This window comes from Macadamia integrifolia, chromosome 2, assembly GCF_013358625.1.
Source record: "Macadamia integrifolia cultivar HAES 741 chromosome 2, SCU_Mint_v3, whole genome shotgun sequence".
In the NCBI taxonomy this organism is placed as follows: domain Eukaryota; kingdom Viridiplantae; phylum Streptophyta; class Magnoliopsida; order Proteales; family Proteaceae; genus Macadamia; species Macadamia integrifolia.
In genome coordinates, this window is record NC_056558.1 from 11760146 (window position 1) to 11776340 (window position 16195).

A 16195-nucleotide genomic window follows, 5' to 3' on the forward strand; every position below is an offset into this window, starting at 1 on the left:
TTGGTCGTGAATATCTAAAAAGTACGAACTCGCCCCCGTTGATATCTATGCTTCGAAACAAAACAATTAGAATTAGGCTCGATCAACTGGAATGTGTAAAGAAAGAAACAAAGAAGAGGCATGATATCCAGCCATGCTCTCCCCAATTTTGGTTAGTGAAAAATTTAAAGATTTGGTCGAGTACTTTTATTTAGTGTCTATAAACGTGAAACCTGTCTCTGACCTTTTGCTTTCTACACATCTCCACATTAGAATTGTACCGATTGGGGATCCCAAAATCACTGAAGTTCTATGGCAGTCACCCAAGCAAGACTACATCAAGTTGAACATTGATGATTATTCTCTAGGAAACCCAAGATGTTCAGGTTCTAGTGTTATTTTTAGAGACATCAATGGTGTGCCTCTTCTATGTTTTGCAAATTACTAGGGAGTCACACGAACTTCAAGGCTAAGTTTGTGGCTTTCTTCATGGGAATTTGACAAGCAAATGCACTGAATTTAAGAAAGCTCTGGATTGAATGTGATTCACAATCTGTGGTGCTATGCATTCATAATCGCAACTTTCCTTGTATGTTCCAACTGCAATGGTGGTCATGCAAAGAGTTTTCCGATAGCTCAACATGGGCGGCCACTCACGTTCACCGCAAGGCTAACTTTATTGTTGATAAGTTAGCAAAGCATGCCACATATCTTCTAATACTAGTGAAATTCTTCCTTTTATTGCTGAAGATGTAAACTACGGCCTCTGTTGAGGCTCAAATACAGATTCTCAAAATATTTTTCTTTGTTTTCTATTTGTTTAGGTTGTTAGTCTGCTGATGGCTATGCCAAAGGTGGATTAGCAGCCCATCATGGATATAATATGTATTCTTTATCTTTAATTTGCTGATTCTTAGGGGAAAAAAAAAAAAGACGAAGGTCTATATGCTCATATTGATCGGGGCCTAACCATATTTAGTATGGTTTAAAGAGATATATATATATATATATATATTATGTACCCATGGTGAAAAATAGTCGTAACCTTACCCTCTTTGCTTTTTAGTTTAATAATTTTTCTAAACATGTGTTGGTATGCATCATATGATCTCTCAAAAAATTCAGTTGACATCTTTTGATCACCAGTTTTGATATATTCAAGATTCTTTACAAGAATTAGTAAAACACTATTTAATTTACTCTTTTTTCATTATTTTTTTTATGGGGATAGAATGATCTTTGATTGCATGGCGACCATGGTTGGGCGTAAACCAATAGGAAGACAAGCGGGGATATCAACTAGGAGGCAATTCAAGGGACAAGACAGTCCTTTCACTTCGGACTACGTCCAAGCATAGAGATCGCAACCAAGGAAAATTTTATTTCCCCGCCCCCCACTTCCCTTTTTTTTTTTTTAAGATTAATAGATGCGCATATGTTGAGCCTTTCGATAAATGTCAAGGCGTTGAAGTCAATTTTGAAGAATTTCTAGATCCAAGGCCCTTTAATTTCTTCGAACCAAAGAAATGGGTTTTTGTGGGTTGAATTAATTTGCAGGACTAAGACCACCTTATTGCCTTTTGATTTTCAAATCTCATCCCATGTGATGGGATGAGATTTGATTTGGTTTACTTTCCTTCTGCATTTCCATATTCCAGTTTATGGTCATGAATATGCTGGTACTGTTGTTAATTGGACTCTTTTTTATTAATATCCCTTGACTATAAAGACTTTACTTTCCAACCCCTAATTTTATTGTAAAGATCGAGATAAAAGTTTAGTTAAAATAAGTAGCTTCTTTAGAGAGAAAATTTTATTGTTATTGGTTTTGGTCATTGTCAGAAAATTAAGTTTTGTGACTCGAGTCTTCCTCTTCAAAACCTGGCGAGTCAAAACGAGTCACAATAAATCAAGTGAGCCATAATAAATCAAACGAGTCATGTCAAATTTCCTCCCCCCCCCCACTTCATTTTATAAATTTTAAATGCATGCACAATAGTTTTTTTTTTTTTTCCTACCCTTAATAGTCAATAAACTCAATACAGAAGACCTGGGATGTTAGAAACTTAAAATCATTGGCAGAAATTTTAGTTCAGAACTATTCAAAAAGGCCAATAAACTTACATACAATGTCATGTCATTAGACTAATTGCTTCAAAATTTTGATAAGAATCGGCCACTTTGTTGTGATTCAAACAGAACAAACAAGTCTTGAATGAATTGATATGATTCAATTCGAGTCTTGTCATTTTTCAATATAGGACATGTCTCCGTAACTCTTGATCAAGTTTCAAATTTGTTGACCAAATTTAGTCAAATTTTTCTGGTCAAAACTTGATTTGCCAATAATGGTTTTGGTTATAAGTAATTTTACTTGTTTGTCCTTTCGAGTAATTTGTCCTTTTCTTAATAATGAAAGTCCTGTTATTATATATGAGGAATTGGATCATTGTCCACTTAATTTAATAGGAATGGAATTCAAAATTAACAAGTCAAACATGGTTTTAAATATTATATCTGTCTCTACCTGAAACTGATACGGATCAACTGAATAAGACAGTTTTATCTTTATTTAAAAAAAAACCTACTTCTTTTGAACGATTCAAAAGAAGTATGAACTGTTACGTTGATATTTCTAAGGAAAAAAAATTTGTTACATCGATACGATATCGTTGAAATGTAAATACTGATATGAATCGACCAATATAACATATTCAATACCGATATTTAAAGCCAAGAAATCAATCCCATGGTCAATTTTGCTTACTCATATCAATGACACTTGTTGATACGAATGGATCGGCTCAAACTTTTTTTTAACTATATCTGATTGAAGGAAGTAGTATTTGGAGAGAAGTCGAATCTTATATTTATTCAAACTCCCAGTCTCAATAACTGTCTCACGACATTCTAAACCCAATTCATGTAACACTTGAATCGGCAAACAATCGAACCCTTGGGACCTTCTTCAACCCTAAGATGTAATGAGCCGATATCTAGATACATAAGACTCCATCAATAAGAGCTTTTGGAAGTCATCAGCCTATTATCTCCAACGTACCTTTGATCTGTTGAGCGAGAGTTTTATTACACGGGATTCTTGAATCATTATGGTCAACTTTTGTCTCTATTTGACCAATCAATCTTATACTCGAATTGATTTATACCGTTACATTCATGAACATAATAGACACTTGAATAGACACTTGAGCCTACTTTCGCACACCTCCATTATTCTCTTGAGGCATTTGTACTAAATAAACTACCCCCTCGTCTGACCTTGACACCAAATTTTAAAAAGAAAAATAGAAAACCAAGTAAAATCATTACAGTGATCCCTTTTGTTTATTAGATTTTTTTAGAAGAAAATACAGTGAATGGATGACATGGGTCTTTTTTGTTTTGATGGAATAAAGTGGGGTCTTCAAAATACAGAGGGCTCTTTCTCCTATTTATATAGATCCAAAGCCCTTTTGGAAAGATACAACTTGTCAAGAGCATCGAAAACCTCGATCAACCCTGATTCATTCTCGAAGTAATTAACAGTGTCTTTCTCCTATCACAACAAAATCTAAGAAAGATGAGTCATGGATTGATTTCAGGAAACGGAGCTCGGTTCCATCTCTATACAACACCTAGTACTTTGTGTAGAAGATCAACTGGAGAATCCATTTTCTTCAATAACCATCATCCCAAATTAAGCATTTCGATTGAAAATCGATCTGGGTCGTTCAGAACGAAGGCCGCCATTAATGATAGGTTCATACCTGCAAGTCTGGAGATGAATTTTTATGAGTTGTTAGGGATTTCAGAAAGTGGGTCGTTCTCAGAAATCAAACAAGCTTATAAGCAGCTAGCGAGGAAGTACCATCCAGACGTTTCGCCACCTGAAAGGATAGAGGAGAACACGAAGAGATTCATTCAAGTACAGGAGGCGTATGAGACATTGTCTGACCCAAAAATGAGAGCTTTGTATGACAGGGATTTGTCAAGGGGCTTCCATCTAGCTTTCTCAGCTCGCAATGGCTATCCATTTGATAAGGTATTGTATATGGTTTTTGAAGGGTTCTGTGATTTGGGTTTCTGTTTTTCTGATTTCCTCTTCTGATTTTGTTCAATTTTCTTTTCTAAATATTTGGTTTGAAGGGTTGTTTTTTACTTTGATTGTTTTGTTCTGTTTCATGAGATGCCACTCATTTGGGTTCATGAGGAGTTTCTTGTTTGTGGAGTAACACACAACGAAGTGGCTCTTCAGAAAATTTGTGATTTCAAATTAGGGAGAGTTCAAATCTGAATTCCCATTTGAGAGAGAGAGAGAGAGAGATTTCTATCTCTTCTAAATTTCCTTGCTTTGATGCATATGTTAGAGAGATTCACTCTCATTTTTTTTTCTATCTTTTTTTTCCTTCTAATAATTAGGGATTGGAGGAAAGAAAATATTGGAAGAGCAATTGGGAGTCTCAACTTGAGGGGTTGAAGAGGAGGAGTATGAAGAATGATGATTTAAGAGAGAACATCATCTCATGGGGAGCTCGAATGCGTGGAAGAATGAATGAATCATCAGTCAATTTATAATTTATTATTTTGATGTGTATATTTATATTTCACTTCCGCTTGTATAATTTATTTCAGGGGAAGTTGGTTAAATCAAAGATCAATACCCTAAGGGAAAAAAAAAAAACTAAAGATTGTGTCTTTTTTATTCTTTTCTTTCTCTCTTTTTTTTCTTTTTCTTTTTTCAGCCTTATGGGCTTTTTCCACTTTTTCCACTTTTTCCACTTTTTCCACTTTTACCACAAAAGGTAATGGATTTGTCTTGAGCCTGACCAATTCTTCAGTTGCCAAATTTGAATTGGGCTCTTGCTTCGCCTAGAAAGAGTATTAAATTATGTATAAGCATCATAATTAGTTTTGACCGTTGATCCTATTTGACGTAATCTGAATCATTCTTTCTTTTCAACTGATTACTTGTTATTTCGATTTACTTTTCAACTGGGTTTGCAACTCTAAGTGACTGTTGGACCGAAATCCTCTTCGGTTTTCATACTTGGCGTCTGCGATGATGACACGTGGCCGATACCAAATGTATGATGGATCGTCAAGCTACAATCTGAAATCTTGGTTTCGAAAATGGATCGGGTCGACCAAAACGTAGAGGGTGAATCGGAGTAATAGTCCCAAGCCCGAGCCGATCCACCCGGAGTGCTATCATCGGCATTGGCAGTGGAACACCTTGGCTGTTCTTCCGCCAGCCTCCGCCAATAATGTATGCCCACATTGTAGTTTAGGCCTTCTTTCGTTTTTTCCATTTTTACTATTTTCTCAACTATGCTGTTTTCACCTTCCAAGGTGAGAGATTTTTCAGGTTTGGAAGTCATATTTTGGGGGTTTTTTTTTTTCTTGATCTAGGGATTTCTTGCACGGGTCTTTGGTGTTGAGTTCTTTCGGTCCTGTTTTGCTTCTGATTCCATCTGACTGGGAGGTCAATTTTAATTCTTATTTTGGGTTTTTCTGGGTTGTGTCTTGGGATCGTTGGAATACGTTTTTGCGGTTGGATTTGTTCCGAATTCTCTAGTTTTCTGGGGGAAGATGTCTGAGAATGTGGAGCTTCTTTCTTCTATGGAACTGAAACCTGGAGTTTTTGTTGTTCTTATTTTCTTTTCATTATATGAAGGGATTGATTTTTTTACGGATTTAAGGGGCTCTGTAAAAACTTTGATTTCAGTTGAAGCAAAACCTGCAACTAAATCCTCTTTCTTGTTCTCTCCTTCCCCTTCAAAGGTCTCAACTTTACAAATCTTTGTTAATGTTGGAGTTAGGACCCTTTCTCCACTACTTTTCAGATAAACACTGAAAAAAATAAAAACAAATATTCCAATGCAGAGAGAGAGAGAGAGAGATTGCCTTTCCCTAAAACCAGCAGAGACATAATGGATCCCGCCATGGTGCCGATGGTATCTCCTTTTCACAGGGACCCTCTGTCCCTTGAAATTCGTTGTTGCTTTCTTCTTGCCGATGAAGAAGAGAAGGATAGAGATGATGAAGTGAGACTGGGAACCGGATGTAGAAGTAGAAAGCCCTAATGGAGGCATGAGGACAATCGACGATTCAGATTAGTTATCAAATGATCAACAATAGAAATTAAATGTGGTGTTTATATGTAGCGCTTAAGCGCTGCTACCACTCACCCTTTAGGCACACAACTACATGAGGGGTAAAGTTGATGCAGTTCAATCAGATCTGATGGTTAGACATGGGCCATATCTGATCTAAGATCTGACAGTCAAACAATCATAGAATGCTACAGTTGTTGGACCTCGGAGACAACGGTTTCTCAAGTCTAACACCTAGGGAATTGGGTCGAATTCTGACAGTGGAGGTATCCCTGAATCTAAACTCCAACCAATTCTCTGGTGAAATCCTACCTGAGTTCTCCGGTCTGGAGTTAATGATGAAGGAGGTAAGGTTTAGTCAATTTGTGGACTACAACTAACAGACTATAATATTGGTACTTCAGCATTTTTAAGGATAAAATGGTATTTATGAAAAAAAAAACTGTTGATGTCAACATTTGAGATATATTCTGTAATAGAGACTGACGGTAAGGGGTTTGAACGTAATTTGATATTAAATAAGGGGTGTTCCTATAATACTAACATTCTCAAGGGGTGACGCTATAAATTGCCCTAAAATAATATCCTAGAATCAGTAAAAAATAAACGAAAGTAGAGATGTGAGATTTTAGCAAAAGGAGTTGAAGTTTGAGGGAGGGAGAGAAAATGAAGAAAATAATAGATTTTGAATGAGGAGAATAAGTTAGGAGAGATGAGAGGGAACGCTTAAGAGATAAGATATTCAAAAAATATAGAATGTAAGAGAGAAAAGATGATTGGAAGAAATAGTAAATTAATAAATGTGTCAAACCATAAATTATAAAATGATGGTATTGCTTGTAAGACTGGTGTTAGAAACTATAAATTATAAAAAGATGGTGTTGCTTATTAAGACCGGTGTTAGAAACAGACTAATTCTCACATGTCATTTATACTTGTCTACAATCAAATTTGGATTAATACAATCATGGATTGAGCTCCTTTGTAGTGCGTTACAGTTTAAATGCAGATTTGAGGGCTCCCAATTAAGTCTCTTGTACTTGTCTACAATCAAGCTTAGATTAATACAATTACAGATTGAGCTCCTTTGTAGTGCACTACAATGTAGTGCAGATCCAAGGGTTGAGAGTCCTTAGACACACAATCCAACATATGGACATACAGGCCAAGGTGCTCCCAGCCCTTGGATCTACGCTATGTGTTATGTCAAGCGAAAGAGGATTCTTATCCTCCGGTCACCCACCTAAAGTAAAACATCAAATAGAATAGACGATTGATAGAAGGGTAGGTACCTTTGAGAGGGCCAGGCTGCTCTATGGCAAGAGTGAAATATCTAGCCACGATTGATACATTTTGTGGAGCACCTTGAGCCAACTCATACAGGAAAACAACCTGACCATTATTGCTATCTTATTGCTACTCAAAATAATGGGGCCACTGTTATAGGTTCTATTAAGTGTTATAAGGAGTTCATCTTGAACTGGAACAATAGCCAAACAATCTTCGGCTTAATTTGGGAGGTTGTGATTGATAGGGTCTTGGAAGAACTCAACCAATCTTATAAATCAGCTTATAAGGTGAGGCGATGCAAGGCCATATAGAAATCGATATGAGATCAATCCCCCATGTGGTTGATATGGGACAATAACATATCACTACGCTTATGAAGCCGATGTTCATAGTGATCCTCTCTGGATCAGGTACCCTTTCTAAGAAGCTCTCCTTTTGGCACCAGGTTGTCCCTCCCACGTGCAGATGGGGCTGAGGATCGGCTGCTCCAATGCCACTGATACGGTCCTGAAAGACTTCAACCCCATAAACTGGCTTACAAGATGATGGGACCTAAGATTATATCAACCACATCAACCCCCCTCCCCAATATGGCTGCTATGAGACCGTAACGGCAATTGTTGAGAAGTTGACATAGAGCCTCGTGCACTGGGTTGCTCTTTTAAAATAATAATATCCATATCTATGTTTGATTGGAGGAAGTAGTACTTGGAGGGAATTCGAATCTTATATTTACTCAAACTCCCAGTCCCAGTAATTGTCTCACAACATTCTAAACCCAACTCATGTACCACTTGAATCGGCAAACAACCGAACCCTTAGGACCTTCTTCAACCTTAAAATGTAATGAGTTGATATTGAGATACCATAACACTCCATCAATAAGAGCTCTTGGGAGTCAACGACCTATTAACCTCGGGGTACCTTTGATCTGTTGAACGAGAGTTTTACCCACAGAATTCCTGAATCATTATGGTCAACTTTCATCTCTATTTGACCAATCAATCTTATAATCAAGCAAATTTATACCATTACTTTTACGAGCAGAATAGAGGCTTGAGCCTTCCTTCACACACCTCCATTATTTTTTTGAAGCATTTTCCCAGAATAAACTACCCACATCGTCTGACTTTGACACCAAGTTTTAAAAGGAAAAATAGAAAACCAGGTAAAACCATTACAGTGGGCCCTTTTGTTTTCTAGAAGAAAATACAGTGGATCAGCCTATTATCCCCAGTGTACCTTTGATCTGTTGAGCGAGAGTTTTACCACACGGAATTCTTGAATCAATATGGTCAACTTTCGTCTCTATTTGACCAATCAATCTTATAATCAAGCAAATTTATATCATTACTTTTATGAGCAGAATAGAGGCTTGAGCCTACCTTCGCACACCTCTAGTATTTTTTTGAGGCATTTGCCCAAAATAAACTACCCACATTGTCTGACTTTGACATCGAGTTTTAAAAGGAAAAATAGAAAACCAAGTAAAACCATTACAGTGGGCCCTTTTGTTTTCTAGAAGAAAATACAGTGGATTAGCCTATTATCCCCGGCGTACCTTTGATCTGTTGAACGAGAGTTTTATCCACAGAATTCCTGAATCATGATGTCAACTTTCATCTCTATTTGACCAATTAATCTTATAATCAAGCAGATTTATACCATTACTTTTACGAGCAGAATAGAGGCTTAAGCCTACCTTCGCACACCTCCATTATTTTTTTGAGGCATTTGCCCAAAATAAACTACCTTCATCATCTGACTTTGACACCGAGTTTTAAAAGGAAAAATAGAAAACCTGGTAAAACCATTATAGTGGGCCCTTTTGTTTTCTAGAAGAAAATACAATGGATCAGCCTATTATCCCAGGCGTACCTTTGATCTGTTGAACGAGAGTTTTACCACATGGAATTCCTAAATCAATATGATTAACTTTCATCTCTATTTGACCAATCAATCTTAAAATCAAGCAGATTTATACCATTACTTTTACGAGCAGAATAGAGGCTTAAGCCTACCTTCGCACACCTCCATTATTTTTTTGAGGCATTTGCCCAAAATAAACTACCTACATCATCTGACTTTGACACTAAGTTTTAAAAGGAAAAATAGAAAACCTGGTAAAACCATTATAGTGGGCCCTTTTGTTTTCTAGAAGAAAATACAATGGATCAGCCTATTATCCCCGGCGTACCTTTGATCTGTTGAACGAGAGTTTTACCACACAGAATTCCTAAATCAATATGATCAACTTTCATCTCTATTTGACCAATCAATCTTAAAATCAAGCAGATTTATACCATTACTTTTACGAGCAGAATAGAGGCTTGAGCCTACCTTCGCACACCTCTAGTATTTTTTTGAGGCATTTGCCCAAAATAAACTACCCACATCATCTGACTTTGACACCAAGTTTTAAAAGGAAAAATAGAAAACCAAGTAAAACCATTACAGTGGACCCTTTTATTTTTTAGAAGAAAATACAGTGGATCAGTCTATTATCACCAACGTACATTTGATCTGTTGAGCGAGAGTTTTACCATATGGAATTCCTGAATCATTATGGTCAACTTTCGTCTCTATTTGACCAATCAATCTTATAATCAAGCAGATTTATACCATTACTTTTACAAGCATAGTAGAGGCTTGAGCCTACATTACACTTCCATTATTTTTTTGAGGCATTTGCCAAAAATAAACTACCCACGTCGTTTGACTTTGACATCGAGTTTTAAAAGGGAAAATAGAAAACCAGGTAAAATCATTATAATGGGCCATTTTGTTTTCTAGAAGAAAATACAATGGATCAACCTATTGTCCCCGGTGTACCTTTGATCTGTTAAGCAAAAGTTTTACCACACGGAATTCCTGAATCATTATGGTCAACTTTCGTCTCTATTTGACCAATCAATCTTATAATCAAACAGACTTATACCACTAATTTTATGAGAAGAATAGAGGCTTGAGCCTACCTTCACACACCATTATTTTTATTAGGCATTTGCCCAAAATAAACTACCCACATCGTCTGACTTTGACACCGAGTTTTAAAAGGAAAAATAGAAAATCAGGTAAAACTATTACAGTGGGCCCTTTTGTTTTTAAAAGAAAATACAGTGGATCAGCCTATTATCCCCAACGTACCTTTGATCTGTTGAACGAGAGTTTTACCACAAAGAATTCTTGAATCAATATGGTCAACTTTCATCTCTATTTGACCAATCAATCTTATAATCAAGCAGATTTATACCATTACTTTTACGAGCAGCATAGAGGCTTGAGCAAACCTTCACACACCTCTGGTATTTTTTTTGAGGCATTTGCCCAAAATAAACTACCCACATCGTCTGACTTTGACACCAAATTTTAAAATAAAAAATAGAAACTAAATAAAACCATTACAATGGGCCCTTTTGTTTTCTAGAAGAAAATACAGTGGATCAGCCTATTATCCCAGGTGTACCTGTGATCTGTTGAGCAAGAGTTTTACCACACGGAACTCCTGAATCATTATGGTCAACTTTCGTCTCTATTTGACAAATCAATTTTATAATCAAGCAAATTTATACCATTACTTTTACCTGCAGAATAGAGGCTTGAGTCTACTTTTGCACACCTCCATTATTTTTTTGTGGAATTTGCCCAAAATAAACTGCTCACATCGTCAGACTTTAACACCGTGTTTTGAAAGGAAAAATAAAAAACCAGGTAAAACCATTACAATGGGCCATTTTATTTTTTAGAAGAAGGCGACCTTTGATCTGTTGAGCAAGAGTTTTACCACATGGAATTCCTGAATCATTATGGTCAACTTTCATCTCTATTTGACCTATCAATCGTATAATCAAGTAGATTTATACCATTACTTTTACAAGCATAATAGAGGCTTGAGCCTACCTACGCACACCTCCATTATTTTTTTGAGGCATTTGCCCAAAATTAACTACCCACGTCATCTTACTTTGACAGAGTTTTAAAAGGAAAAATAGAAAACTAGGTAAAACCATTATAATGGGCCTTTTTGTTTTCTAGAAGAAAATACAGTGGATCAATCTATTATCCTCGACGTACCTTTGACATGTTGGGCGAGAGTTTTATCACATGGAATTCATGAATCATTATGGTCAACTTTCATCTCTATTTGACCAATCAATCTATAATCAAGCAGATTTATACCATTACTTTTACGAGCAGAATAGAGGCTTGAGCCTACCTTCACACACCACCAGTATTTTTTTGAGGCATTTACCCAAAATAAACTACCCACACACCGAGTTTTAAAAAGAAAAACAGAAAATCAGGTAAAACCGTTATAGTGGGCCCTTGTGTTTTTTAAGAAGAAAATAGAGTAGATGGGTGACATGGTCATTTCGTTTCGATGAAATACTTTATTAATAATATAAAATAAAATACGGTGGCTCTTTCTCCTATTTATATAGATCCATAGCCTTTTCGGAAAGATACATCTTGTCAAGATCATCACAAACCACGATCAACCCTGATTCATTCTCGAAGTAACATAGAGTCTAATCTAAGAAAGATGAGTCATGGATTGATTCCAGGAAGCGAAGCTCGGTTCCATTGCTATACAACACCTATTACTTTGTGTAGAAGAACAACTGGAGAAGCCATTTTCCTCAATACCCATCATCCCAAATTAAGCATTTCGATTGAAAATCGATCTGGGTCGTTCAGAACGAAGGCCGCCATTAATGATGGGTTCATACCTGCAAGTCTGGAGATGAATTTTTATGAGTTGTTTGGGATTTCAGAAAGTGGGTCTTTCTCAGAAATCAAACAAGCTTATAAGCAACTGGCGAGGAAGTACCATCCAGACGTTTCGCCACCTGAAAGGATAGCGGAGAACACGAAGAGATTCATTCAAGTACAGGAGGCGTATGAGACATTGTCTGACCCAAAAATGAGAGCTTTGTATGACAGGGATTTGTCAAGGGGCTTCCATCTAGCTTTCTCAGCTCGCAATGGCTACCCATTTGATAAGGTATTGTATATGGTTTTTGAAGGGTTCTGTGATTTGGGTTTCTATTTTTCTGATTTTATCCAATTTTCTTTCCTAAATATGTGGTTTGAAGGTTTTTTCTTTTTAGTTTGATTGTTTTGTTCTGTTTTAAGAGAAGCAACTGATTTGGATTCACGAGGAGTTTCTCAATGGCTCTTTTGAAAATTTGTGATTTCAAATTAGTGAGAGTTGAAATCTGAATTTCCCAATAGAGAGAGATTTCTTCTAAATTTATATATCTCTGCTTCATGTGTAATGAGATTTAAAGATATAAGATGGCATTGCTTTGAACTTATATTTACTTTTTTATTTTTAAACAGTACTATTGACCTTTCGCATATATTAGAGAGATTCACTTTTTTTTTTACCCCTTTTAATAATTAGGGATTGGGAGAAAAAAAATATTGGAAAAGCAACTGGGAGTCTCAACTTGAAGGGTTGAAGAGGAGGAGCATGAAGAATGATGATTCAAGAGAGAACAACATCTCATGGGGAGCTCGAATGCATGGGAGAAAGAATGAATCATCAACCAACTTATAATTTATTATTTTGATATATACATTTATATTTCACTTTCACTTTTATAATTTATTTAAGGAGAAGTTAGTTAAATCAACGATCATTACCCCAAAGAAAAAAATAAATAAACTAAAGATGGTGTCTTTTTCATTTTTTCTTTTTTTTCAGCATTATGGACTTTCTCCACGTTTTTACACAAAAGTCAGTAGTTTTGTCTTGAACCTGATCAATTCTTCAGTTACCAAATTTGAATTGGGCTCCTGCTTTGTCTAGAAAGAGTAGTAAATTGTCTAGGCACACAATTACATGAGGGGTAAAGCTGATGCAGTTCAATCAGATCTAATGGTTAGAAATGGGTCAAATCTGATATAAGATTTAACAGTCAAACAATCATAAAATGCTACCGTTGTTGGACCTCAGAGACAATGGTTTCTCACCTAGGGAATTGGATCACATTCTGGCACTGGAGATATCTCTAAATCTGGGCTACAACCAGCTCTTCAAAGAAATCCCACTTGAGTACTCTGGTCTAGAGTTAATGATGAAGGAGTTAGGGTTTAGTCCATTTGGGGATTACAACTAACAGAGGGTAATATTGGTACTTTAGAATTTTTAAGGTTAAAATAGTATTTAGAAAAAAAAAAGAGCTACTGATTTCAGCATTTGAAGTATATTATGTAACAGAGATTGACAATAGGGGGTCTGAGATCAATTTGGTATTAAACAGGGGATGTTCCTATAATACTGGCATTCTCTAGGAGGTGGCGCTGTAAATAACCCTAGAATAATATCCCAGAATAATAAAAAAGAAATTAAAGTAGAGATGTGTTAGATTTTACCAAAAAGAATTGAAGTTTGAGGGAGGGAAAGAATAATAAAGAAGAAAATAATATATTTTGAATGAGTAGAATAGGTTAGGAGAGATGTGAGGGAACGCTTAAGAGATGAGATATTCCAAAAATACAGAATGTATGAGAGAGAAGACAATGGGAAGAAATAGTAAACTAATATATGTGTCAAACCATAAATTATAAAAAGATGGTGTTAGAAACTGACTAATTCCCACACGGCGGACAAGTTGCTGAGCTATTGGCGTAGGTCTACAACCGAGGTTAAGTCCCTTGTACTTGTCTACAACCAACCTCGGATCAATACAATCATGGATCAACCTTGGATCAATACAATCATGGATTGAGCTCTTTCATAGCGCGCAACAGTTTAGTGCAAATTTGAAGGCTCTCAATTAAGTCTCTTGTACTTGTCTACAATCAAATTTTGATTAATACAATCAGGGATCATGCTCCTTTGTAGCGCACTACAGTGTAGTGCAGATCCAAGGGCTGGGAGTCCTTAGACACACAATCTAAGATATGAACATATAGCCGAAAGTGCTCTGAACCCTTAAATATTCTACACTACATGTTGTGTCGCGTAAAAGAGGATCCTTATCCTCCAATCACCCACCAAAAGTAAAACATCAAATAGAATAAATGATTGATAGAAGGGTAGGTACCTTTGAGAGGGCCAGGGCTGCTCTAGCCTCTATGGCAAGTGTGAGATATCTAGCCATGATTGATGCATTTTGTGGAGCACCTCGAGCCAACTCATAGGAAAACAACCTGACCATTATTGCTATATTATTACTACTCAAGATAATGGGGGCCACTGTTATAGATTTGTTAAGAGTTATAAGGAGTGCATTTTGAATCAAAACAATACTCAAAACAATTTTCTGCTCAATTTGGGAGGTTGTGATTGATACAGACTTGGAAGAACTCAATCAATCTCATAAATTGGCTTACAAGATGAGGCAATGCAAGACCATGTAGAAATCAATGTGAGATCAATCCCCCATGTGGTTGATATGGGACAGTAACATATCACAATGCTTACGAAGCCGACGTTCATAGTGGTCCACTCTGGATCAGGTAGCCCTTTCTAAGGGGTTCTCATTTTGACACCAGGTCATCACTTCCACATGCAGATCGGGCTGAGGATCAGTTGCTCTGATATCACTAATACGATTGTATAAAAATTAAACCCCAAGACCATATCAACCCACATCAATTTCCTTTGAAAACCAATGTCCCCCCATATGGCTCTTATGAGACCGTAACAGTGATTGTTGAGTTGACATAGATTTTGTTGAGCATCTTAAGTACTACCACCCATAAAACTAAGGGTGTTAATCGGTTTGGTTTTGGTTAAACGGTGCAGATCGGTTCGGCTCACATTTATTTGACTAAAATCATAATTGCATCATTTACTAAACGGTTCCACTTTCTGAAACCGTGACCGTTTAGTAAACGGTTTCAGTTTCAACGGTTTCTAAATGATGTCAGTTTCACGGTTTTAAACTGTTTCGATTTCGGTTTATTCCATACAGTTTGTAAAACGGTTCACAATCTGTTTGTTATATAACTTGCAACCATCTCTAAACTGAAGATCATAAGTTTATCAAAAAATAATTGACAACCACAAATAAGAGATTCTATATTAACGATGGTATGTCTTAATTTGATAATCTAGTGTTATTTCTTTATATGGTCATTCTCAAACATTTAGAACTAATATCATACAACATCCAAATCCAGCCTTCTACAGCATAAAATATTAAAATGACAGGTGGTTCAGCCAAAACACCCCATCTATGATAACATAATGACATAGTAACATATATGGATTATAAGTTCATGATCTAAAGCCTAAACTTGAACTGAATTGCAATAAATCATACCAAAGCAGGATGGACACTTAATTTAATTGTTAATTGTTAAACGGATTACTGCTCCTTCTTTATTTAATTGTTATATGGATTAATTGGATCGGTTTAAACGGTTTTAAACGGTTTCAATTTGGTTTGAAACCAATGGGTTCCGCGGTTAAAACCGATCTGACCCGTTTAGCTAATCGGCCTGAAACTTGAAACCATAACTACACCATTTACTAAACAGTTTTACAGTTTCAGTGTAAATGGATCGATTCGGTTTCGATAAACGGTTTCGATTACAAATTCACATCCTTACATAAAACTCTGTATACTAGTTTCATTTTTCTCCCAATCACTCTATTCCATTCTCCCACGAGGGCCACCATAGCTAAACACCATGAACAAAGTTTCATCTTTTTCCCAATCACATCTATTCCATTCTCCCACAAGGGCCACCATGGCTGAGCACCATGAACAATCTCATCCATTAAAGCACTTGAGATCTCAGACAAAGCATCAATATACTGGTTGCTAAGAGGGCTTCCGAGCAAGATGGTTAGT

The 16195-nt window shown here is 36.3% G+C and overlaps 3 protein-coding genes across 4 annotated transcripts in view; 2 read left to right on the forward strand and 1 right to left on the reverse strand.

The window, feature by feature from the left end:
• Positions 1-16195, reverse strand: part of LOC122071941 (RNA-binding protein 25) — a 63786-nt gene that overhangs the window by 28186 nt on the left and 19405 nt on the right. The window lies entirely within an intron of this gene.
• On the forward strand, positions 3397-5016 carry LOC122071942 (chaperone protein dnaJ 20, chloroplastic-like). Its single transcript, XM_042636432.1, has 2 exons — positions 3397-4021; positions 4399-5016. The coding sequence occupies exons 1-2, from the start codon at positions 3560-3562 to the stop codon at positions 4552-4554; spliced, it is 618 nt and encodes a 205-aa protein (XP_042492366.1). The 5' UTR covers positions 3397-3559; the 3' UTR covers positions 4555-5016.
• On the forward strand, positions 11854-13011 carry LOC122071943 (chaperone protein dnaJ 20, chloroplastic-like). Its single transcript, XM_042636434.1, has 2 exons — positions 11854-12387; positions 12790-13011. Exons 1-2 carry the CDS (start codon positions 11926-11928, stop codon positions 12943-12945), a joined length of 618 nt encoding a protein of 205 aa, XP_042492368.1. The 5' UTR covers positions 11854-11925; the 3' UTR covers positions 12946-13011.